The sequence below is a fragment of the Nerophis lumbriciformis genome, linkage group LG12 (assembly GCF_033978685.3).
Source record: "Nerophis lumbriciformis linkage group LG12, RoL_Nlum_v2.1, whole genome shotgun sequence".
Lineage (NCBI taxonomy): Eukaryota > Metazoa > Chordata > Actinopteri > Syngnathiformes > Syngnathidae > Nerophis > Nerophis lumbriciformis.
The window spans coordinates 4170989-4198111 of NC_084559.2; the positions used below are offsets into that span (position 1 = coordinate 4170989).

General features: G+C 42.8%; 1 protein-coding gene across 1 annotated transcript in view; it reads left to right on the forward strand.

The window, feature by feature from the left end:
• Nucleotides 1–13554: 13554 nt before the first annotated feature.
• The window catches only part of LOC133623025 (methylcytosine dioxygenase TET3-like), a 64305-nt gene continuing 50736 nt past the window's right edge, over nt 13555–27123 (forward strand). Inside the window, exons 1-2 of the mRNA XM_061985936.2 lie at nt 13555–15018; nt 16876–19693. Of these exons, the coding sequence (XP_061841920.2) occupies nt 15001–15018; nt 16876–19693 (2836 nt within the window). The 5' untranslated portion in view covers nt 13555–15000. The remainder of the gene's footprint in view (nt 15019–16875; nt 19694–27123) is intronic.

Genomic DNA, 27123 nt, shown 5'->3' on the forward strand with positions numbered 1-27123 from the left:
CATGATTGGGCTTCCCAACAAATGCTCAGTCTTTCACAAGAAAGGATGGGTCGAAGTACACCCCTTTGTCCACAACTGCGTGAGCAAATAGTCAAACAGTTTAAGAACAACGTTTCTCAAAGTGCGATTGCAAGAAATGTAGGGATTTCAACATCTACGGTCCATAATATCATCAAAAGGTTCCGAGAATCTGGAGAAATCACTCCACGTAAGCCGCCAACATTGAATGACCGTGACCTTCGATCCCTCAGACGGCACTGTATCAAAAACCGACATCAATCTCTAAAGGATATCACCACATGGGCTCAGGAACACTTCAAAAAACCACTGTCACTAAATACAGTTGGTCGCTGCATCTGTAAGTGCAAGTTAAAGCTCTACTATGCAAAGCGAAAGCCATTTATCAACAACACCCAGAAACGCCGCCGGCTTCTCTGGGCCCGAGATCATCTAAGATGGACTCATGCAAAGTGGAAAAGTGTTCTGTGGTCTGACGAGTCCACATTTCAAATTTTTTTGGGGAAATATTCGACATCGTGTCATCCGGACCAAAGGGGAAGCGAACCATCCAGACTGTTATCGACGCAAAGTTGAAAAGCCAGCATCTGTGATGGTATGGGGGTGTATTAGTGCCCAAGGCATGGGTAACTTACACATCTGTGAAGGCACCATTAATGCTGAAAGGTACATACAGGTTTTGGAACGACATATGCTGCCATCTAAGCGCCGTCTTTTTCAGCAAGACAATGCCAAGCCACATTCCGCACGTGTTACAACAGCGTGGCTTCGTAAAAAAAGAGTGCGCGTACTTTCCTGGCCCCGCCTGCGGTCCAGACCTGTCTCCCATCGAAAATGTGTGGCGCATTATGAAGCATAAAATACGACAGCGGAGACCCCGACTGAAGCTCTACATAAAACAGGAATGGGAAAGAATTCCACTTTCAAAGCTTCAACAATTAGTTTCCTCAGTTCCCAAACGTTTACTGAGTGTTGTTAAAAGGCAAGGCCATGTAACACAGTGGTGAACATGCCCTTTCCCAACTACTTTGGCACGTGTTGCAGCCATGAAATTCTAAGTTAATTACTATTTGCAAAAAAAAAAAAAAAAGTTTATGAGTTTGAACATCAAATATGTTGTCTTTGTAGTGCATTCAATTGAATATGGGTTGAAAATGATTTGTGTTCCGTTTATATTTACATCTAACACAATTTCCCAACTCATATGGAAAAGGGGTTTGTATCACGCCATTTTTTTTAATACATTTTATTAGATTTAAAAAAAAAACACATGTTTGTCCTGTCCAGCTTCTCAGGCACATCATATAGTTGATGTAGACGCCCGTATCGGCTGTACAGATTTATTTTACAAAAGAGAAGTGCGGGATACTTCTCTTGTTGCCTTATTTGTATTTGACTTTATTAAATGTATTTATATTATCATTTGGTGCAGCCGGGCCGGAGCAGGAGGGGATAGAAAGAGGGGAAAAAAGGATGACAGAGGGGGGGATTGTGGGGATAAGACAGAGAGACAAAAACAACAACAAAATGTAGTGTATATTACTGTAAATGGAAAAACAGTACTGCTGTTTTACGGTTAAAAAAAAAAAAAAAAAAAAAAGGCAGCTCAGTTGCCAGAATTTTACTGTAATATTTACATTTGTTTTTTTACTGTAAATAAAAAAACTTGCATTTTTACTCTAAAATCTTGGGTAACACTTTAGTATGGGGAACATATTCACCATTAATTAGTTGATTATTAACATGCAAATTAGTAACATATTGGCTCTTAATTAGTCATTATTAAGTACTTATTAATATAGCGGTATAGCTCGGTTGGTAGAGCGGCCGTGCCAGCAACTTGAGGGTTCCAGGTTCGATCCCCGCTCCCGCCATCCCAGTCACTGCCGTCGTGTCCTTGGGCAAGACACTTTACCCACCTGCTCCCAGTGCCACCCACCACTGGTTTAAATGTAACTTAGATATTGGGTTTCACTATGTAAAGCGCTTTGAGTCACTAGAGAAAAGCGCTATATAAATATAATTCACTTCACTATTAATGCCTTATTCTGCATGGCCATTAATTAAGTTTTTCCTCAATAACCTCAGAATTATTGCTTATTAGTAACCCATACTTGCCAACCCTCCCGAATTTTCCGGGAGACTCCCGAAATTCAGCGCCTCTCCCGAAAATCTCCCGATTTTCAGCCGGAGCTGGAAGCCACGCCCCCTCCAGCTCCATGCGGACCTGAGTGAGGACAGCCTTTTTTCACGACGGGAGGACAACAGGGTGACAAGAACTAAATCATCCAGACTAGAGATAAATTGTATTATTATGTTTATCTTACCTAAAAATAAATATATTTATTAATTTAAAAAAAAGAAAAACTAAATACATTTTTACTATATTTTGCTAAAAACATCAAAATTAATTGTATTTTTATTTGTATTTTTTCTGACTCCTTATTACATCCAGGCATTAGAATTATACATTAAAATAAACATATTTGAAATAATTAATTTTAAATTATCATAATAATTCATTTAAAATGACCATATTTAATTATTAAAATAATTGCTTGTTTATCAACAACTTTAGCATTTTATTCATTACATTTTGAAGCTCTCAGAAGCCAAGTTATGTTATATTCCTTAAGATTTATTTATGCAAGTTTGAAGTATCAATTATCCAAACACAGTTTTGTTTGCATATTTTCAGGATATATATATATATATATATATATATATATATATATATATATATATATATATATATATATATATATATATATATATATATATATATATGTATGTGTGGGGAAAAAAATCACAAGACTATTTCATCTCTACAGGCCTGTTTCATGAGGGGGGGTTCCCTCAATCATCAGGAGATTTTAATGGGAGCATTCGCATACCATGGTTTATATAGGGCACAGAGTGGGTGGGTACAGGCTGGCCTAGGGGCGTGGTGATTGGCTCATGTGTTACCTAGGAGGTGTTTCCGTCTATGGCGGCATGTTGTTACAATTTCGCTGCGCTTGTTGAGGGATGACAGGTCTGGACGGTAAATAATAAACAGTTTCTCTTTCAAGCATAGGTTGCATCTTTTATTACCACTATTGTAAGGTGTGCTGGATGCAAGAATTTGCCATGTTATTGAATATTCAACATTATTGTCTTTGAGGTCCCAAATGTGTTTGCTGAGTTCTGTGGTATTCCGCAGGTTTTGGTTCCTGAAAGAAGCCTTGTGATTGTTCCATCTGGTTTTGAACTCTCCCTCGGTTAATCCTAAAACAATAATGTTGAATATTCAATAACATGGCAAACTTGGTGAATTCTAGCTGTCAATATACTCCTCCCCTCTTAACCACGCCCCCAACCACGCCCTGCCCCACCCCCGACCACGCCCCCACCCCCCACCTCCCGAAATCGGAGGTCTCAAGGTTGGCAAGTATGTAGTAACCCTAACCCTTATATGTTCCCTTAGTGTCCAAATAACTCTAAATTAAGTCTTTGTTACTTAGAATATGTTCCCCATACTAAAGTGTTACCAAATTTTGGCACCTGAGCTGCCAGTTTTTTTTGTTTTTTTACCGCAGATCAACAACTGTAGATTTTGCGGTGTATTACTGTAAATGCCAAAAACGGCACCACAGTTTATTACAGTAAAAAAAAGTACTGTTTTTTTCATTCAGAGAAAAATGCTGTGGAAAAACCACAGGAAATGTCACAATTTTACCATGAAATCTATCGCTACTTTTACATTGCACAATTTGATGGATAACTCGCTTTATCATTAGTATTTATTTATGTTTAAAAAATGGTTTTGATAATATATTTTTGCACAATTAGACAATATTTAAGTTAACATAATTTGCGATTACATACATTTTTTTTCTGCCAAAATAGAAAGAAAGAATACATTTAGTAAGAGACTATCAGTACTTTATTGATACATATTATTTGCAGGCTTTCGAGGGCCAAATAAAATGACATGGCGGACCACATCTGGCCCCCGGGCCTTGAGTTTGACACCTGTGCCATAGATCAATGGTCCCCAACCTTTTTGTAGCTTGAAAATTTGTCCCACGGACTCGGGGGGAGGGGTATTTTTTTTAATTTTTTATATTATATATATATTTTTTTTCATAACGAAATACAATCATGTGTGCTTACGGACTGTATCCCTGCAGACTGTATTGAAGTATATTGATATATAATGTATATATTGTGTTTTTTATGTTGATTTAATAAAAAAATAAAATATATTTTTTAATTTTTTTATTTTTTTATTTTTTTTTATTTCTTGAGCGGCCCGGTACCAATCAGTCGGCCCGGTGGTTGGGGACCACTACCATAGATCATACTTGCCAACCTTGAGACCTCCGATTTCGGGAGGTGGGGGGGGGCGTGGTTAAGAGGGGAGGAGTATATTTACAGCTAGAATTCACCAAGTCAAGTATTTCATATATATATGTATATATATATATATATATACATATATATAAGAAATACTTGACTTTCAGTGAATTCTAGCTATATATATATATATATATATATATATATATATATATATATATATATATGTATATATATATATATATATATATATATATATGTCTTAATAAGGTTATCCAAAAAATAGTGCTCGATACCGTAGTAGAGCGCAATATATGTATGTGTGGGAAAAAAATCACAAGACTATTTCATCTCTACAGGCCTGTTTCATGAGGGGGGGTACCCTCAATCATCTCCTGATGATTGAGGGCACCCCCCCTCATGAAACAGGCCTGTAGAGATGAAATAGTCTTGTGATTTTTTCCCACACATACATATATATATATATATATTGCCAGCTGCTTATAACATCACCTTTATCGTTAGTTTCTAAGCCAAAATGCGTCCGTTCTCCCTTTTTCTGTCTACACACTGTGTCTGCTTGTAAGTACTCCGTGTGCGCGCGCTGCCGAACATGCTCGTAAACCAGCAATGTCATGACAAAAAAAAGGGGGTGGAGCGGGGACGGGTTCTTTTTGGAGACGGTATAGTACAGGGGTCGGCAACCTTTACCAGTCAAAGAGCCATTTTGACCAGTTTCACAAATTATAGAAGACAATGGGAGCCGCAAAACATTTTTGAAATTTTAAATGAAATAACACTGCATACAAAGTTTTTTTTTTGCTTTGTGCTATGTATAAACCAGGGGTCTCAGACACGCTGCCCTCACCTTTAAGTGGAATTTGAAAGCTGGTGCGGCACGCGGGATTTAAATGAATGGCGTTTGTCAGCGTCATGCGTGCCGTGATGGTACAGCATTTATCGCCTACTACAGTCAGCGTGCCTGAACAGCTGCACGTTGTATGGGGGCTTCTGCTTGCTCACGTACGTGACAGCAAGGCATACTTGGTCAACAACCACACAGATCACACTGACGGTGGCGGTATAAAAAAATAAAAACTTTAACACTCTTACGAATAATGCGCCACACTGTGAACCCACACCAAACAAGAATGACAAACAAATTTCGGGAGAACATCTGCACCGTAACACAACATAAACACAACAGGACAAATACCCAGAATCCCATGCAGCCCTAACTCTTCTGGGATACATTATACAACCCCGCCCCCCCCCCCCCCCCCCCCCCCCCGCTACCAAACCCCGCCCACCTCAACCGACGCACAGAGGGGGGGGGGGGGGGAGGTTTGGTGGTAGCAGGGGTGTATAATGTAGCCCGGAAGAGTCAGGGCTGCATGGGATTCTGGGTGTTTGTTCTGTTGTGTTTATGTTGTGTTAAGGTGCAGATGTTCTCCCGAAATTTGTTTGTCATTCTTGTTTGGTTTTGGTTCAAAGTGTGGCGCATTATTAGTAAGAGTGTTAAAGTTGTTTTATATGACCACTGTCAGTGTAACCTGTGTGGCTGTTGACCAAGTATGCCTTGCTGTCAAGTTCGTGTGCAAGCAAAAGTTGTATATTGTATAACAAGTGCTGGGCTGGCACTCTGTTAATACAGACTGTAGAGGGAGCCAAATGTTGTACCATCATGGCACGCACTTATTATGGCCGTAAGGGTGAAAATCGGTTAATATTAATCCCGGGAGTTTTCTGCGAGAGGCACTGATATCCGGAAGTCTCACGGGAAAATTGGGGGGTTCAGCAAGTAAGCTGCTGAGCCGCATCAGAGTGATCAAAGAACCGCATGCGGCTCCGGAGCAACGGGTTGCCGACCCCTGGTATAGTAGAACTACTCACCCCCAAATCCTCCACACGACACCTCCGCTAACCTCCTCCAACCTCCGAGGACAAAGCTACGAACAGTCGGAGACCGGGCTTTCTGCTTCGCCGCTCCCAGTCTGTGGAACGCTCTCCCTGACCACCTGAGGGCACCACAGACTGTGGATGCTTTTAAAAAAGGCAAATAAAATCTATTATTATTATTATTATTACAGAATATGATTCATTAGTATCACGGTAATATACCTTGTCGGTATACCTTGTCAACCTTAGTCAGAGAAGGCATATTTGGGCCAAAGATGCTCATAATTTGAGATTGATAAAGTGTTTTATTAAAATGTATTTTGTATATCACCCCGCTGGGATCTAATATCATTTTCCAAGCCTTTGAATTGAGCAGGTCAGGACTCTTTTATCGTCACTTTTTGGACCTATAAGAACTTGAGGTGTTCCACATAAACGTGGTTTTCGGCTTCGGCGTGTTCCAGTGTGCAAAGTCACGGTCGTGTCAAACGAAAGTGACGAAACAGGAACTCAGAACTCCCACCTCTGAGGCCCACAATAACTGCACGTCTCGCCTTTGTCGTTCAGGGGGTTTATGTCAGCAGTCATTAGGAAGAAACCATGACTCAGGCTTAGTCATATGCAAGTCAGACCTGCACACTGCCGAGAATGGACTTCTCTTGTCTCTCGAAACCTCCTGGCATCAACAACAACCTGCCTTCGTGCTGCTGAGAAACGGAGACCGAGAGAGGATAAGAGAAAAGGAATTGAACGGGCGAGGATGACAAGTACTGTGATGGGATTGTTGTTAGAACTTCACAACCGGTTGACTGTAAGTGCTATTTTCTTTCTTATTGTAAGGAGAATTTACAATCAGTATGATCACTTTGATGTCACTCTACGGCAGGGGTGGGCAAATCATTTTTACCGGGGGCAGTGCTGGAGGGCCACACCGACAATATTTCAATTAAATTTTGCTCAAATTATTTTTTTTATATACCCTAAGATAAATAATAATAATAATAATAATTTCATTTAAACTAACTTAACTTTATATAAAAGCAGATTGCTTTTGATGGTTTTATTTTTAACACTGTCCTACACTACACTTCCATCCATCCATCCATCCATCTTCTTCCGCTTATCCGAGGTCGGGTCGCGGGGGCAGCAGCCTAAGCAGGGAAGCCCAGACTTCCCTCTCCCCCGTCCAGCTCTTCCTGTGGGACCCCGAGGCGTTCCCAGGCCAGCCGGGAGACATAGTCTTCCCAACGTGTCCTGGGTCTTCCCCGCGGCCTCCTACCGGTCGGACGTGCCCTAAACACCTCCCTAGGGAGGCGTCCGGGTGGCATCCTGACCAGATGCCCGAACCACTTCATCTGGCTCCTCTCCATGTGGAGGAGCAGCGGCTTTACTTTGAGTTCCCCCGGATGACAGAACTTCTCACCCTATCTCTAAGGGAGAGCCCCGCCACCCGGCGGAGGAAACTCATTTCGGCCGCTTGTACCCGTGATCTTGTCCTTTCGGTCATAACCCAAAGCTCATGACCATAGGTGAGGATGGGAACGTAGATCGACCGGTAAATTGAGAGCTTTGCCTTCCGGCTCAGCTCCTTCTTCACCACAAGGGATCGATACAGCGTCCGCATTACTGAAGACGCCGCACCGACCCGCCTGTCGATCTCACGATCCACTCTTCCCTCACTCGTGAACAAGACTCTGAGGTACTTGAACTCCTCCACTTGGGGCAAGATCTCCTCCCCAACCCGGAGATGGCACTCCACCCTTTTCCGGGCGAGAACCATGGACTCGGACTTGGAGGTGCTGATTCTCATCCCAGTCGCTTCACACTCAGCTGCGAACCGATCCACTACACTTCCTGATGTATAATACAATGCAAAAATGTCAATTTCTGTCACTTTATCCTGCATCCTTTTCAAAAGTCCAACATTTTTCCCAGTCAGATTTGGACAACCATCTGTTGTCACACCTGCCAGCTTGTCCCATTTCAGTCCTAACATGTCCAAACACGCATTTACCTCTGTGAACAAGTCATTACCTGTGGTTGTCTCTTTAATTGACTGCTCCTCCGTGATTTGAAAGTCTGCAGTTATCCCACGTAAGAAGATGAGCAGCTGGGCGGTGTCGCGTACATCGCAGCTCTCATCCAAAGCCAGCGAAAAACAGTCAAAGTCGGCCGTTCTGTTCTTCAGCTGAAGCTCCAAGTTTCCAGCGATGGTCTCAACCCTTATTGTGGCAGTCCGCTCCCTGTATGATCAGTGTCAGAGCTTGGTCCGCATTGCCGGCAGTAGGTCGGACACGTTTCCAGTGATGGTTGGACTCCGCCAAGGCTGCCCTTTGTCACCGATTCTGTTCATAACCTTTATGGACAGAATTTCTAGGCGCAGTCAAGGCGTTGAGGGTATCTGGTTTGGTGGCTGCAGGATTAGGTCTCTGCTTTTTGCAGATGATGTGGTCCTGATGGCTTCCTCCGGCCAAGATCTTCAGCTCTCACTGGATCGGTTCGCAGCCGAGTGTGAAGCGACTGGGATGGGAATCAGCACCTCCAAGTCCGAGTCCATGGTTCTCTCCCGGAAAAGGGTGGAGTGCCATCTCCGGGTTGGGGAGGAGATCTTGCCCCAAGTGGAGGAGTTCAAGTACCTCGGAGTCTTGTTCACGAGTGAGGGAAGAGTGGATCGTGAGATCGACAGGCGGATCGGTGCAGCGTCTTCAGTAATGCGGACGCTGTATCGATCCGTTGTGGTGAAGAAGGAGCTGAGCCGGAAGGCAAAGCTCTCGATTTACCGGTCGATCTACGTTCCCATCCTCACCTATGGTCATGAGCTTTGGGTCATGACCGAAAGGACAAGATCACGGGTACAAGTGGCCGAAATGAGTTTCCTCCGCCGAGTGGCGGGGCTCTCCCTTAGAGATAGGGTGAGAAGCTCTGTCATTCGGGGGGAGCTCAAAGTAAAGCCGCTGCTCCTCCACATCGAGAGGAGCCAGATGAGGTGGTTCGGGCATGTGGTCAGGATGCCACCCGAACGCCTCCCTAGGAAGGTGTTTCGGGCACGTCCGACCGGTAGGAGGCCACGGGGAAGACCCAGGACACGCTGGGAAGACTATCTCTCCCGGCTGGCCTGGGAACGCCTCGGGATCCCCCGGGAGGAGCTGGACGAAGTGGCTGGGGAGAGGGAAGTCTGGGCTTCCCTGCTTAAGCTGCTGCCCCCGCGACCCGACCTCGGATAAGCGGAAGAAGATGGATGGATGGATGGATGGATGGTCTCAACCCGCCTCGTTACAGTGCGTCGGGAGAGTGACACGTTCTCAAATGCGCCCCTCTTCTCCGGGCATATCAGCACAACAGAGTCCAATAAGCACTCCTTAATAAACTCTCCGTCAGAAAACGCCTTACTTTTTCTGGCGATTTCGTGAGAAATGACGAAACTTGTGACAGTGTTGGCGTTGTTCATACTGCATAGGCTTTTGTTAGTTATAGACTATATGATTTGTAAAAATGTTTTATTTCGTAAAATGGCCCAAAGGGACAAATACTCTCATCAGAGAATCATGGTTGATATAAACACTGGGATTTCTAACAATTAATGAAACCATATTAAAACAAAAATATATTTTTTCCCTCATCTTTTTCTATTTTCATACATTTTTGGAAAAAGCTCCAGGGAGCCACTAGGGCGGCGCTAAAGAGCCGCATGAAGCTCTAGAGCCGGAGACCCCCGACCGACATGGTCGACCGGTTTTTTGACATAAAATTGGAGCCCTCAAGGCTTAATCTCTTGGGAAAAATCGTTATCGTTGGTCAACATTTGTCGTGGCATCGTGTGAAACGACGGCAGCCGCGTCACTACTGCCGAGTTGCACAGCATAAAAACATACCTCCGGTGACTTCCTGTTTAGTAAGCTTCAAAATAAAAGCAATGCAGTATAAACCTGGATTCTATAACATGGACTAACATATAGATTCATATAGCCCTATTAGTTGCGGTTTACCCGACACATGAAACGTGACTAACCACTTTTACAGCAAGAGGGCAGTGGAGTGTTGAACATCTTAAGATGTGTTTGATTGATTGATTGAAACTTGTATTAGTAGATTGCACAGTACAGGACATATTCCGTACAATTGACCACTAAATGGTAACACCGCAATAAGTTCTTGAACTTGTTTAAGTCGGGGTCCAAGTAAATCAATTCATGGTGTTTTGTGGCAATTCCAACTTTGACCACGGCGTCAGTTGCGATTCAGAGTGCCGCTTTTCATCATTTTCAGCAGACTGCATTGCAAAATGATAAATTCTCCACCTTCCTCTCACTCAAGATCCACCCAGGAATGGGGCCATATGAATCCTTTCAGATCATTGTTTGAACTTTGACATAATATTGCAGGGGGTGGTCATCCAATTTTTGGTTGATTAGTTTATAAAACAATTATTTTCTCCTACAATTTTTGCCAAACTGTAAATGTCTTTAAAGACACATTAACGTTGCTCTAATACACCATAGTGTAGTTTTTAAATGGCAGTGACATGGCCACCCTACTCACTGTACCTCTAAATTGTAGGGTTGTACGGTATACCGGTACTAGTATAGATAGTACCACGATACTAATGAATCATATTCGGTACTATACGGGCATGACGGCGCGTCGTCGTCTCGCCGTGGCATTGCTGGTTTTACGAGCAGAGGAACATGTTCGGCAGCGCACGCACACGGAGTACTTACAAGCAGATACAGTGCTAATGACGCTGTTCATGAATGTAAACAAACGCCATGGGTGGATCTACACCTGACATCCACTGTAATGATACCAAGTACAGGAGAGTATCTAGTCGATTGCACAAATGCACCAAGAAAAATTCCTAGTTTGTGAACACGTTCTCAAACAATGGCAATAAAAACTATTCTGATTCTGATACTACTATGATTACATGGATATTTTTTAGCATCACTAAATCTTAAAAAAAAAATTTTTTAAATTTATATTATGTTTATAAACTCAGGAAATACGTCCCTGGACACGTGAGGACTTAAATTATGACCAATGTATGATCCTGTGACTACTTGGTATCGGATCGATACCCAAATTTGCGGTATCATCCAAAACTAATGTAAAGTATCAAACAACAGAAGAATAAGTGATTATTACATTTTAACAGAAGTGTAGATAGAACATGTTAAAAGAGAAAGTAAGCAGATATTAACAGTAAATGAGCAAGTAGATTAATAATTAATTTCCTACCACTTGTCCTTAATAATGTTGACAAAATAACAGAATGATAAATGACACAATATGTTACTGCATATGTCAGCAGACTAATTAGGAGTCTTTGTTTGTTTACTTACTACTAAAAGACAAGTTGTCTAGTATGTTCACTATTTTATTTAAGGACAAACTTGCAATAAGAAACATATGTTTAATGTACCCTAAGATTTTTTTGTTAAAATACAGCCAATAATGCAATTTTTTTGTGGGTCCCTTTATTTAGAAAAGTACCGAAAAGTATCGAAATACATTACCAAAATATTGGTATTGGGACAATACTACTAAATTATTTAAAATAAAAACATGGATAAATAAACCTGTGTATTATTTGAATAGCATATATATATATATATATATATATATATATATATATATATATATATATATATATATACCGTATTTTTTGGAGTATAAGTCGCACCAGAGTATAAGTCGCACCTGCCGAAATATTGGTATTGGGACTATACTACTAAATTGTTTAAAATAAAAACATGGATAAATAAACCTGTGTATTATTTGAATAGCGTATATATATATATATATATATATATATATATATATATATATATATATATATATATATATATACCGTATTTTTTGGAGTATAAGTCGCACCGGAGTATAAGTCGCACCTGCCGAAATGTTGGTATTGGGACAATACTACTAAATTGTTTAAAATAAAAACATTGATAAATAAACCTGTGTATTATTTGAATAGCGTATATATATATATATATATATATATATATATATATATATATATACACATATGTAGGATTAATCGAGGGAGAGTTCAAAACCAGATGGAACAATCACAAGGCTTCTTTCAGGAACCAAAACCTGCGGAATACCACAGAACTCAGCAAACACATTTGGGACCTCAAAGACAATAATGTTGAATATTCAATAACATGGCAAATTCTTGCATCCAGCACACCTTACAATAGTGGTAATAAAAGATGCAACCTATGCTTGAAAGAGAAACTGTTTATTATTTACCGTCCAGACCTGTCATCCCTCAACAAGCGCAGCGAAATTGTAACAGCATGCCGCCACAGACGGAAACACCTCCTAGGTAACACATGAGCCAATCACCACGCCCCTACGCCAGCCTGTACCCACCCACTCTGTGCCCTATATAAACCATGGTATGTGAATGCTCCCATTAAAATCTCCTGATGATTGAGGGAACCCCCTCATGAAACAGGCCTGTAGAGATGAAATAGTCTTGTGATCTTTTTTCCCACACATACATATATATATATATATATATATATATATATATATATATATATACACACCGTATTTTTGGAGTATAAGTCGCACCGGAGTATAAGTCGCACCTGCCGAAAATGCATAATAAAAAAGGAAAAAAACATATATAAGTTGCACTGGAGCCTGGCCAAACTATGAAAAAAACTGCGACTTATAGTCCGAAAAATACGGTATATATATTTCGGGGGTCCCTGCTCCATCGCTCCGTCAGATTGGGGGTCCTTGGCCTGTTAAATAGTAAAAACCCCAGATTTAGAACATGATGTCAGATATGTGCTTACTATTCAAAATAAGCATCTTTGACATGTCTAGTATGTTTCTATACCAGTTTACTCCGATATCTAGTTTTGCCAACACTAAGTCTAATGACCAGAAGGACAAAAGGTACTAAAATGACGACGGGTGAGCGCGTGATCTGAGAGTGTTGCGCCCCCAACTGCTGTGTCACTGCTGCCGGTGGACAAAGTTTTCCAGTTCGCGTGTGTCATTGGTGATGTGTCACATGACGCCTACGATGTTATGCTCGTGGTAATGATGACACCATGGCGGCGATGATACGTTCATGTCATCAACAACGGCTTCCCTGCTTCACCCGCTCACCGCCCTTCCCTCGCGCTCATTGGTCCTCTTGCTGCCACGTGACCTATGCTCCACTTCTCTTCCTTGGCTTTGGACTGCTCAGGCTGCGCTGTTTCATTTCGGGATTTGACGCTCATCTGTTGTGTGCGCGTGTGTACAAAAAAAAAAAAATACGTGAGGAGCAGATAATGTACAGTCGCCGGGACCGGGAGAGTTGTTTCGTAAGCTCCAAGGAGACAGGGCTGAGAGGAACACAGACTGAGAAAAGCCTGTAGAAACAGAGAGAGCGAGGGAGGCTAAGAGGAAAAGCCCATAGTAAAGAGAGGAAGTCAGGCCCGGGGAAGTTGGCTAACGCTGGGTAGTGTCAAAGAATGACAGCAGGCAGTAGCTAACGGACGGGGCGGCCATGTTCTCATGATTCACCTGGCTGCGAATGGGAAAATCCAGCAACCGTAAACAAGAGGACAGACTCCGCGAGGCCGATCAGCCAGCGATTCGGCGAGAGGAAAGGGGTTGACGACAATAGGCAAGGGTAGAGCGAGGCGACGACGGAGGTTCAACGGACAGGACAGGAGAAAGCTAATGTGTTTGGGTTAGGGTTCTTCGAACGGCAGCGCTCTTCCCGTTTGGAGCCTCCGTCCATCGGAGAAGTAGCAGAGTGACTTTTGATCCGGCTAGTAGCTGCTATGACTTGTTCCATTGAATCCCCACTTTGTGCCGTCGCTCTCCTCAGTACGTTGTCCTGCTCGCTGACGACAAAGTGTCATCCGGCGTACCTTCCATGTAGCCGCATCCTGTCCTTCCCCTTGTATTCGCAGAAAATTCCCTTTTCCATCTTGGAGAAAAGGCTCACTCCCACGACTGCCAGCGTAATACCAATGCCAAGGACCCAGCGGCGATGGAAGAACCAGGCTCGCGGGGACGAAATGGAAAGGACGAGGCAGCGGTTGTAACGTTTCCTCGAACAAGTCGCCAATTTTAAAGGGACAAACGGAACAGCTGATGTGAACTGTGGGATATGCGGAAGAGGAGGTGGAGCTGGAGGCAGTCGGCATGTGGTTTCCTAGGGACCGCAGCCCACGGCTCTTTCTGTTTCTGTTCATTGCACACTCCTCCATTCCGACGTACGTGCCCGCCGTGGCTCAGATAATGGCCTCTCGCTCTGCACACACTGAAGAGAGAGAGAGCAGGGGAGATGGAGGTAAAAGCAGCGTGAGAGGGAGGGGAATAGAGAGAGATAGACGGAGAGAGAGGCAAAAAGGGGGGGAGGGTGTTGATTGAAGAGAAACCGACTGCATGTGTAGCCGAGAGACGGGAAGAAAGAAAGAGAGAAAGAGGATATTGAAAAAGGGAAGGGAGGAGCAGAGAGATAATGAGAAAGAAGGGAGCAGAGGGAAGGTGGCGGCCATAAGGAGAGGCTAAGAGAATGAGGACGGCGGGGAGGTGTGTTATTTATGTGTGGCCGGAACGCGCTCGTGGATTTTGCCGCTCGCTCCTTCTGGCCGGATGAAAGAAGTCAACAACGCAACCCGAGACGGTCCAATTACTCGCATGCCGTCCTGACACCTCAAACGACGCTCATGCTCCTCTCTGCCGGCCTCCTCGCGGCTTTCTGCTCTCCGACCGGCGCCTATGGAAGTCTCGGGCCACGTAAGTTGAACTTGATGTTGTCATGATGTCTTCTCCACGCTCCGTCTACCAGGGGGGAGAACCTGGGAACCCGGGATCGGGGTTTGACTGAAGCCCCCTAGCAACACCGCGCGTCGCGTGCTTTGTCTCCTCCCTCTTTCATTTTTATTCTGTCAGCTGAGGCGATGCGTCCGATTTAAAGGGCTCCTGAGGTGAAGGTTTTTTTTTCCCCTTTTGGATGTGTGCCAAGAAGTGTGTGTCTTTGTGACAAAGGAATGCTTGGCGTGTAGTAAAATACGGAAATATTACGCTATGTGCCGTGGGAGGCACTGCATTACGGTCTTTGACGTTTTATCATTGATGGTCAGCTGTCACTTTGTTTTGCACAAAACACACTGCGTTTGTGGTGTTGAGCCAGTGACATTGCGTGTGCATGATAAACTGTCACTGTGAGCTGTGTGTAGTGTGTGTGTGTGTGTGTGTGTGTGCAGACATTCTGTGTTTCAACACACTGCAGTTCTCATAACAGCCGTGCACAGACCCCACCCCCTTCCTCTTTCCCGTGTGATGCCGCTGATAGTGCGGACATGAGGCCTCTCACGTATTGCCTGCCGGCTGTTGGCTGCAACCACCTTCAAGACCCCCCCCACATTCTAACCCCAAACCACCTCATCAACACCCCCGGGACCCTGACTAGACACACCACACAGAAGGTGCATTCAAAAGACCATAGAATATTTTGGTAGTCTGGTAATTAAATGCTTGAAAAGTTCCTTACAATGACACAGCATTTACTATAACTTTTGACTCTAATCCTTAGTTTACTGTTTTGACTATAAAAGAACATTATTGACCAAAAGCAACCTCAACAGTAACATTCCTTTATTATGACCAATGACAAGTAATTCTTAGCATATAGTTTAAGGACTGTGAGGCATAGTCTTAACATTTCTGGTGTATGAACACTGACATGTATATCACATGTTGTAAAAACTTCCTCTGCAGAAACAGTTATTGCCTTACTTACTCATAACCTGTTTGACCTGACCTTGCAGCGCTGGGTGTGCTCTAGTGTACGTTTGAGATGTTGGAAGGAAAACATGGATAAGGGAAGATGAGGCTGGAATAATGTTGTTTCTGCTATTTGTCAGTTTGGGTGTGCAGAAAAGCTTCGAGTTGGGAGTTTTAGTGTGTGTATATTTTGAGACCAAGCCTATAGAGTAGTGTAGATATTTGACCACCTTTCCCACAATGTAAAAATAGCCCGGAGCAGCTTGTAAACTTTCAAAAGTCGTGTTTTTTCTTGACTTTACAAGCAAATGAGTTCGTCCATGCTGAATTGACTCATTTTTGGGCGACTCTCTTTTTAAAGATGCCGAAGGGACGAAGGGAAAACATTTACGGGTTGCTGGGCTGTGGTATAAACTTTTGTGTTAAAAAACACATGGTGTAACTCTTTCACTTCTGAACTGTTTCACAAAAAGAATGACACTTGGCAGAACATGCACCCTTACAGTGTTGCCTGTGCTACTGTATTTTTTCTTGTACAAATGCATCTCATGGTGGTGCTGTTATTAAACCCCAACATTTGACCACAAAAGTCGGACTGAGTTTAAGAATCACGACGTTTGGTTCTCACAAGTCTGTAAAGTTTAAGAAAGGCTTGTTGAAAAACATGGCTGCAAATCTTTGCAAAGGCACATAGCAACCAGTTTTCCATAAGTCATTGACCATTTGTCTAGTAATTTTAGAGGCATTTTGACCACAACCCATAGGGACTCATTTGGAAAAACTTTGAACACGATAGAAAATATTTTTAAAGTAGCGATGCACAACTTTATTTATTAAAAAAATAACTTCCCTCTTTCTGTCTTTCAGAGTATTCACAAAGTCACTTCATTGGATGGCCCCAGAGGTGGAGAGCAGATGGAAATTGGGTCACCAGACCGCCTCCAGGAAGGCGTGCTGAGCCAGGAACTATCCAATGGTGTGAATTGCTACTCAGATGATAATGATTCATCAATGGAAACAGAGCAGAAGAGGGCAGGAAGTGTACCCCCAAGGCAGTGCTGGGTGGCAGAACATGGCAATGACCAACAACAGCCATCTTTGAACAACAGCAGTCATGGAAACCGAAGAGAACATGTCCACCACGTGGATATGGAGGATGCTCAAAATCTGGTTAATTTTTCTGCCATTGCTGGCACCCTAGCACCTTCTCCCTCTACTTCTTGCCTCCAAGTGCAGCCTTTGACAAAACAGCTGTATGAGAAGTTTACCCAAGAGATGGGACCTGATGGGGCTAGGATCAAACACTCATTGGCTCCTGACTCAAGCCACCAATCTCCAGAAAACATGAACACTCTACAGACAGCACTGAACCACGCGAAACATGGTCACAAGCCGCCTAACTGTAACTGTGAAGGGCCGGACTGCCCAGACTACCTGGAGTGGCTGGAGAAGAAGATTAAGTTGGCAACTAGTCAGGCTCAAAGCACCAGCAAGACGAATGATTCACCACATTTGCAGTCCACCATTCAGCAGCCAAATCTGCAGAACCAGTCCTATCTCCAGACTAATGGTGGCCACTTGTCTTCTTCATACCCCCAACAGCAACAGCGAACAAAAGGCCCACACACTGGCCAAGTGCCCTACTCCAAACTTCCTCCAATTCCCTGTTCTCCCCAGGTGCTGTCGATAGCCAAGGAAAGGAATGTCAGTCTACAGACAGCCATTGCCATAGAAGCCCTCACACAGTTATCTGGTACTGGGACTCAAGGTGTTGGTCTTCCAGGTCACATTCTCTTTAATAATAACCTCCTCCATCATCAACATAGCCAAAACCTTTTATCTCCATCACCAAATGGCACTAACTTAATACCATCCTCACGCTCTCAGTCCGTCCCTCCAGGATTACACACTGACCAGCAAACAGCAGTGTCCTGTGAGCACCATAGACCCCAGTCACAGGGCCAGCCCCCCCATGCTTCTACCTCTCCCTTTCCAGGTCAAGGAAATCCTCAAGGCTTTGGCCAGAATCCCCAACAGTGGCTGCATGATCCAAACAGAGGCTCTGAAGAACAGAAAGTATTTATGCGTAGGAAATCTGAGTCCTTATCCCATTATGCTGGTGCACCTCATGCTAGATCAGACCCCATGACAGAGCTCAAACAGCTGCTGGGTGACACCAGCAGCAAGTCTGGCAATGCATCTTTCAAACTTCCAGTCACACAGCAGTTAAGCCAGAATGGGGGTTTCCAGGCACAGGACCAGCCAGCTTTGCCCAGAATAAAGCAAGAGCCAGACTCTGACGAGCTCTACCATCATTCTGCCTCCATGGGACATGGCAACGTGGCAAATGGGCAGTTTCTGTCTCACCACTACCCTGGCTCTCCTTTGTCTCCTGGGCAAGCAGCCATCAGACACTCAACTCAGGCAGCTCTGCAACAGCACCTTCACTACAAGAGAAACCTCTTCTCTAATCATCCGTCTGGCTTTGGTGCCCCTGTGGCTTGTCAAAACTTAAAAAAATGGTGGCCACAGATGGAAGCCAATGGTTTGACTCATCTAAACATAAAACAGGAGCCCAAGGAACCCAAAAAGAAGAAAAATGGATCTCCTGTCTTAAAAGCTATGAGTGGGATGCTCCCAGGCCCTCCTCTTCCTAAACCCAAACAGATTATAATCAAGAAGACTAAGCAAAAAGCCTCTGTGCCAACTTTCCTGCCTAAGACTCAAATCACCACCGGCCGAGCCAACACCCTGACCAGTCTGCAACCTGCGGGTTCACTGCCCCCTATGTCCTTCCACAGTAACTCCTCTCAGGTGGCTGCTGCAGGCCTCCCTGCCCAAGCCCAATCTCAGGTATCCATTTCCAACCTCTCATTGCCTCCCTCTTTAACGAGTTCTGCTTCGTCAGCAAACACGTCGGCTCCCATAGGCTCTCTGCCCCCAGCAATGGCCCATGCAACCAATGCTAAACCAGAGGAAGTGGTTAGTTCAGCCCCTAACACTGCCAGTCCTGCCTCATATCTGACCTCCACATCTCCACCCAACACCTCACAGTTACCGGGTCTCATTAACATAGACCCCAAGTATGAAGAACTGATCCGTCAGTTTGAAGCAGAATTTGGGGACTCAGCTGCTGCAGACACACCTTCTAGCCAAGCCATGTCTGCGACTGATCTGGCTTCTCAGATAAGAAACAAATCCCAGTCCAGTGGCCCGGACCCCAATCTCACAGCATCTTCTAACACCCAGATTACTCCCTTCATCCACACCCCTGAGTCCAGCTCCACGCCTCATATGAACAGTAAGGATATGGCTGTTAACAAAGATAACCCTGAAGCCCAAAGGGAAGTAACCTCAAGCCAAACATCCATAGAGAGCCCAATGTGGGGACAGAGGGACATCATCCAACAGCAGCAGCAACACAGTCAGATAGAAGATGCGTTCAGCATACCATGTTCGCCCTTGCCTAAACGGATGAAAATTGAAACCACGGGTGATGTAGCTGTACTTTCCACCACTTGCTACTCTGAGGACGACACACCAACGAAGAACGGCCTGCCTTGTTCTCCATCTTTGAAAGGGTTCTTGGAGTCTCCTCTGCAATATCTAGACACCCCCACCAAGAACTTGCTGGATACTCCTTCTAAAGACTTACAGGCAGAGTTCCCCACTTGCACCTGTGTGGGTAAGTCAGCTTGTGGTCAATATTACACCTGTGCGTCCATGAATAAAATGTTCCTATAAAAAATTAGGTAGTAGGGAACATGCAATCAATAGGAGGCACTACATGTCATCTCTGCGACGCAATAGTACTGCATTTCTTCAGACAATCAATATATACTCGGTCTCTTAATTAATTAATTACTGGATACCTGAAACAAGTAAGAAGCTCTCTCTAAAAAGACACCTCTTCTTTCCCATAGAAAAACATTACATTATTTGTTTTACACCTAAACATATTGTTTGAATTTAGTGCTAGCTCCACTGGTAACCAAAACGAGCTTAATTGTAGTAGGGGTTAGTGCGTCTGCCTCACAATACGAAGGTCCTGAGTTCAATCCCGGGCTCGGGATCTTTCTGTGTGGAGTTTGCATGTTCTCCCCGTGACTGCGTGGGTTCCCTCCGGGTACTCCGGCTTCCTCCCACCTCCAAAGACATGCACCTGTGGATAGGTTGATTGGCAACACTAAATTGGCCCTAGTGTGTGAGTGTGGTCTGTCTATCTGTGTTGTCCAGGGTGTACCCCGCCTTCCGCCCGAATGCAGCTGAGATAGGCTCCAGCACCCCCCGCGACCTCAAAAGGGACAAGCGGTAGAAAATGGATGGATGACAGCCAGTTAACATCTAACGCGCAAACACGCTTAGTCTTTTCTTGTATTTTAGCGAAGCCATTTGCGAAAGGTAAACCTGGTAGGCTATGGGCTTATAGGAGCTAGCAGCTACACAACAGCTAAGCACACAATAGCACACACGCTAGACATACGTAAAAAGTGTGCTTAATTAAACAATATTGCAGTCTAAAACACCACATGTATCAATATAAACAAGTTTCAAACAATTCCATGCATACTACTTACAGATACAAAGTGTGTCGGCATAATTTGATTTATTAGTTTGACTTAATGAATCATTGTGGCCACTTGGTGTCGCCAAAAACCCTTCCCACTCCACTTCAAAATGGTTCATTATCCATCCATCCATCCATTTTCTACCGCTTATTCCCTTTGGGGTCGCGGGGGGCGCTGGAGCCTATCTCAGCTACAATCGGGCGGAAGGCGGGGTACACCCTGGACAAGTTGCCACCTCATCGCAGGGCCAACACAGATAGACAGACAACATTCACACTCACATCCACACACTAGGGCCAATTTAGTGTTGCCAATCAACTTAACTAAGTTAATGTTTTTCAAAGTGGTGTCAAATTACCGTGTTAACTCTAATTGATTAATTCTGAATCTCTGCCCGTTGTTGCATTTTGGACCAGTTGTTCCTCCCAGGGAATTCAAGTCACAAGTCGCTCCCAAGCTCTTTACGACACTTAAAGCTGAGTTGAAAAACCACCAGAGACAGAATAGGTATTTTGTAATATATTTGCAAAGCTTTGCATATATACATTGACAGAGACAGCATAGAACATTCGGATCGCCCCGCTAAGATGGTCTGTCCCCCCGACCAAAACCCTCTCTCCTCTTAAATCTCTCTAGTCAAAACACATGCACATTATCTCTCCTTCTTACATTCCAAAGCCTCAAGGTTAACACACACAGTTTACTTGCAGGCAAACAGAAAGAGAAGAAATGGAAAAACACGAGCTGTTTTCAAATATGACTATGAAATAAAAGAAGTAACACTTAAATTCGGATATATGTAAATATCTGCCTCCGACACCGTCCAAAGAAAAACCTTGCCCCATGTCAGCGTGAACAGTACAAATCCATTGTATTCAAATCCAAATATGTGGATATGAATCAGATACGTCTGATTGTTCATTTCGCGTTTATCCAAACTATGCGTCATCGAAAGGTAACAAACATTCTTTTTTTCACCGTGGCTACATGTTGTTTTTGTGCCCGCATGGCAGTAGTGTTATTACTGCTCGTCTAGCACAAGAATAGGGTAATTATATATACAGTTTACACTTGTAAAGAACATAATGTCATGGCTGTCTTGAGTTTCCCAATAATTTCTACGACGTTCCTCCAGAAGGTCTTATCTTTGTCCATGTGATGTCAGATGAAACAAAAATTGCGCTTTTAGGCCACAATACCCAGCAATATGTGTGGAGGAGAAAAGGTGAGGCCTTTAATCCCAGGAACAGCATTCCTACCGTCAAGCATGATGGTGGTAGTATTATGCTCTGGGCCTGTTTTGCTGCCAATGAAACTGGTGCTTTACAGAGAGTAAATGGGATAATGAAACCTCTAAATTCTTCAGGACAACCTAAAACCATCAGCCCGGAGGTTGGGTCTTGGGCGCAGTTGGGTGTTCCAACAGGACAATGACCCCATACACACGTCAAAAGTGGTAAAGTAATTGCTAAATCAGGCTAGAATTAAGGTTTTAGAATGGCCTTCCCAAAGTCCTGACTTAAACGTGTGGACAATGCTGAAGAAACAAGTCCATGTCAGAAAACCAACAATATTAGCTGAACTGCACCAATTTTGTCAAGAGGAGTGGTCAAAAATTCAAGCAGAAGCTTGTGGATGGCTTATTGCAGGTAAACTTGCCAAGGGACATGTAAGCAAATATTAACATTAACATTAACCCCCACATTTTCAGTAGACCCATAATAAATTCATAAAAGAAGCAAACTTCATGAATGTTTTTTGTGACCAACAAGTATGTGCTCCAATCACTCTATCACAAAAAAAAATAAGAGTTGTAGAAATTATTGGGAAACTCAAGACAGCCATGACATTATGTTCTTTACAAGTGTATGTCAACTTTTGATCGCGACTGTATATTTAAAAAAAATACATAATGCGAGAAGAAGTGGAAGATTTTACATGTAAACAAACTGTGTCATGTTTGTCCTCAAACAAAAAACATACCAAAACAAAAAAATGATTTCCCCCCCATCTTTTTCCATTTTCAATCCTTTTTTAAAAATGCCCCAGGGAGCCACTAGGGCGGCACTAAGGAGCCGCAGGTTGCTGACCCCCTGAGTTAAGATTTTATTTTTATTTTTATTAAGGATCATACTTGCCAACCTTGAGACCTCCAATTTCGGGGGGTGGGGGCGGGGGGCGTGGTTGGGGTGGAATAATTGAAATAATTGACTTTCAGTGAATTCTAGCTATATATATATATATATATACATATATATATATATATATATATATATATATATATATATATATATATATATATATATATATATATAAAAGAAATACTTGAATTTCAGTGTTAATTTATTTACACGTATACACACACATAACACTCATCTACTCATTGTTGAGTTAAGGGTTGAATTGTCCATCCTTGTTCTATTCTCTGTCACTATCTTTCTAACCATGCTGAACACCCCCTCTGATGATGTATTGCTGTGTGGCACGCACAAAAGTTCTTTCATCAAATGCACTAGATGGCAGTATTGTCCTGTTTAAGAGTGTCACAACATTGCTGTTTACGGCAGACGGGCTGCTTTACTGTAGACGTTCTTTATATTGTGGGAAAGCGGACTCAGGTCCGCATGGAGCTGGAGGGGGCGTGGCCTCCAGCTCCGCCTGAATTTCGGGAGATTTTCGGGAGAAAATTTGTCCCGGGAGGTTTTCGGGAGAGGCACTGAATTTCGGGAGTCTCCCGGAAAATCCGGGAGGGTTGGCAAGTATGTTAAGGATCCCCATTAGCTGGTTGCCACAACAACCCACTAGTCTTCCCGGGGTCCACAAACTTAATACAATTACAAGTAAAAGCATATAATTATAGCTACACAATACAGAAACAAATAAAAGCATCAACAAGCAAACAATTTACAGTCACAGAATATTAATGAGCATATAAATATAACTACACAATACAAAACCAAACAAAAATCATCAACAGGATCATGACGCTCTAATTTGAACGAAGCGAAGATTTCCGCATGTACACAAGTTTTATTGTCATGGTAGTCAAGACATACAACACAGTTACCTTCGCTGCTCTGTGAGATAAGAGTATAAAATATTATATGAAGACAGAAGAATCTAGATAAAAACATGAACAAATGGAGGAAAATAATGCCAACAAATTGTCATAGGTTTAAAAACTGCCGGTTCTTCTTATGCGGCTGACAAAAGTCACAAGTAGAGATGTCCGATAATATCGGACTGACGATATTATCGGACGATAAATGCTTTAAAATGTAATATCGGAAATTATCGGTATCGATTTCAAAAAGTTAAATGTATGTCTTTTTAAAACGCCGCTGTGTACACGGACGTAGGGAGAAGTACAGAGCGCCAATAAACCTTAAAGGCACTGCCTTTGCGTGCCGGCCCAGTCACATAATATCTACGACTTTTCACACACACACAAGTGAATGCAAGGCATATTTGGTCGACAGCCATACAGGTCACACTGAGGGTGGCCGTATAAACAACTTTAACACTGTTACAAATATGTGCCACACTGGGAACCCACACCAAACAAGAATGACAAACACATTTCGGGAGAACATCCGCACCGTAACACAACATAAACACAACAGAACAAATACCCAGAAACCCCTTGCAGCACTAACTCGTCCGGGACGCTACAATAGAGATTGTCGCACACACACTAGGTGTGGTGAAATATTTCCTCTGCATTTGACCCATCCCCTTGTTCCATACACCTGGGTGGTGAGGGGAACAGTGAGCAGCAGTGGTGGCCGCGCCCGGGAATCATTTTTGGTAGAGATGTCCGATAATGTTTTTTTTGCCGATATCCGTTATTCCGATATTGTCCAACTCTTAATTACCGATTCCAATATCAACCGATACCGATATATACAGTCGTGGAATTAACACATTATTATGCCTAATTTTGTTGTGATGCCCCGCTGGATGCATTAAACAATGTAACAAGGTTTTCCAAAATAAATCAACTCAAGTTATGGAAAAAAAATGCCAACATGGCACTGCCATATTTATTATTGAAGTCACAAAGTGCATTATTTTTTTTTAACATGCGTCAAATCAGCAGCTTGGAATTTGCGACATGCTCTCCCTGAGAGAGCATGAGGAGGTTGTGGTGGGTGGGGTTGAGGTGGGCAAGGTTTTGTAAGGGGTAGGGAGGTGTATATTGTAGCGTCCCGGAAGAGTTAGTGCTGCAAGGGGTTCTTGGTATTTGTTCTGTTGTGTTTATGTTGTGTTACGGTGCGGGTGTTCTCCCGAAATGTGTTTGTCATTTTTGTTTGGTGTGGGTTCACAGTGTGGCGCATATTTGTAACAGTGTTAAAGTTGTTTATACAGCCACCCTCAGTGCATTCACTTGTGTGTGTGAAAAGTCGTAGATATTATGTGACTGGGCCGGCACGCAAAGGCAGTGCCTTTAAGGTTTATTGGCGCTCTGTACTTCTCCCTACGTCCGTGTACACAGCGGCGTTTTAAAAAGTCATACAATTTTACTTTTTGAAACTGATACCGATAATTTCCGATATTACATTTTAAAGCATTTATCGGCCGATAATATCGTCAGTCCGATATTATCAGACATCTCTAATTTTTGGTGATTTAACCCCCAATTCCAACCCTTGATGCTGAGTGCCAAGCAGGGTGGCTCCCACAACATACCGATCTTAAGGCGGACACTCTAACCACTAGGCCACTGATCATACTTGCCAATACTCCCGAATTTTCCGGGAGACTCCCGAAATTCAGCGCCTCTCCCGAAAACCTCCCGGGACAAATATTCTCCCGAAAATCTCCCGATTTTCAGCCGGAGCTGGAAGCCACGCCCCCTCCAGCTCCATGCGACCTGAGTGAGGACAGCCTTTTTTCATGACGGAAGGACAACAGGGTGACAAGAACTAAATCATCCAAACTAGAGATAAATTGTAGTATTATGTTTATTTTACCTAAAAATAAATATATTTATTAATTTTAAAAAAAACAACTAAATACATTTTTACTATATTTTGCTAAAAACATCAAAATTAATTGTATTTTTATTTGTATTTTTTCTGACTATTATTACATCCAGCCATAGAATTATACATTAAAATAAACATATTTGAAATAATTGATTTTAAATGATCATAATAATTCATTTAAAATGACCATATTTAATTATTAAAATAATTGCTTGTTTATCAACAACTTTAGCATTTTATTCATTACATTTTGAAACTCTCAGAAGCCAAGTTATGTTATATTCCTTAATATTTATTTATGCAAGTTTGAAGTATCAATTATTTATCTAAACACAGTTTTGTTTGCATATTTTCAGGATGTAGATTATATATATATATATATATATATATATATATATATATGAAATACTTGACTTGGTGAATTCTAGCTGTCAATATACTCCTCCCCTCTTAACCACGCCCCCAACCACGCCCCGCCCCACCCCCGACCACGCCCCCACCCCCCCACCTCCCGAAATCGGAGGTCTCAAGGTTGGCAAGTATGCCACTGATGAAAGTATGTCCCTTCAAAAAAGGGAAAACTGACTATATATGCTGTCATGCAAATATCTGAAATGGTCGGCCTTAGAGATGTCCGATAATATCGGCCTGCCGATATTGCCGGCCGATAAATGTGTTAAAATGTAATATCGGAAATTATTGGTATCGTTTTTTTTGTTATCGGTATCGTTTTTTTTGTTTTTTGTTTTTTTATTAAATCAACATAAAAAACACAAGATACACTTACAATTAGTGAACCAACCCAAAAAACCTCCCTCCCCCATTCACACTCATTCACACAAAAGGGTTGTTTCTTTCTGTTATTAATATTCTGGTTCCTACATTATATATCAATATATATCAATACAGTCTGCAAGGGATACAGTCCGTAAGCACACATGATTGTGCGTGCTGCTGCTCCACTAATAGTACTAACCTTTAACAGTTAATTTTACTCATTTTCATTAATTACTAGTTTCTATGTAACTGTTTTTAAATTGTTTTACTTTCTTTTTTATTCAAGAAAATGTTTTTAATTTATTTATCTTATTTTATTAATTTTTTAAAAAAGGACCTTATCTTCACCATACCTGGTTGTCCAAATTGGGCATAATAATGTGTTAATTCCACGACTGTATATATCGGTATCGGTTGATATCGGTATCGGTATTGAAAGGCCTACTGAAATGCGATTTTCTTATTCAAACGGGGATAGCAGGTCCATTCTATGTGTCATACTTGATCATTTCACGATATTGCCATATTTTTGCTGGAAGGATTTAGTAGAGAACATCGACGATAAAGTTCGCAACTTTTGGTCGCTGATAAAAAAGCCTTGCCTGTACCGGAAGTAGTAGACGATATGCGTGTGACGTCACAGGTTGTGGAGCTCCTCACATCTGCACATTGTTTACAATCATGGCCACCAGCAGCGAGAGCGATTCGGACCGAGAAAGCGACGATTTCCCCATTAATTTGAGCGAGGATGAAAGATACGTGGATGAGGAAAGTGAGAGTGA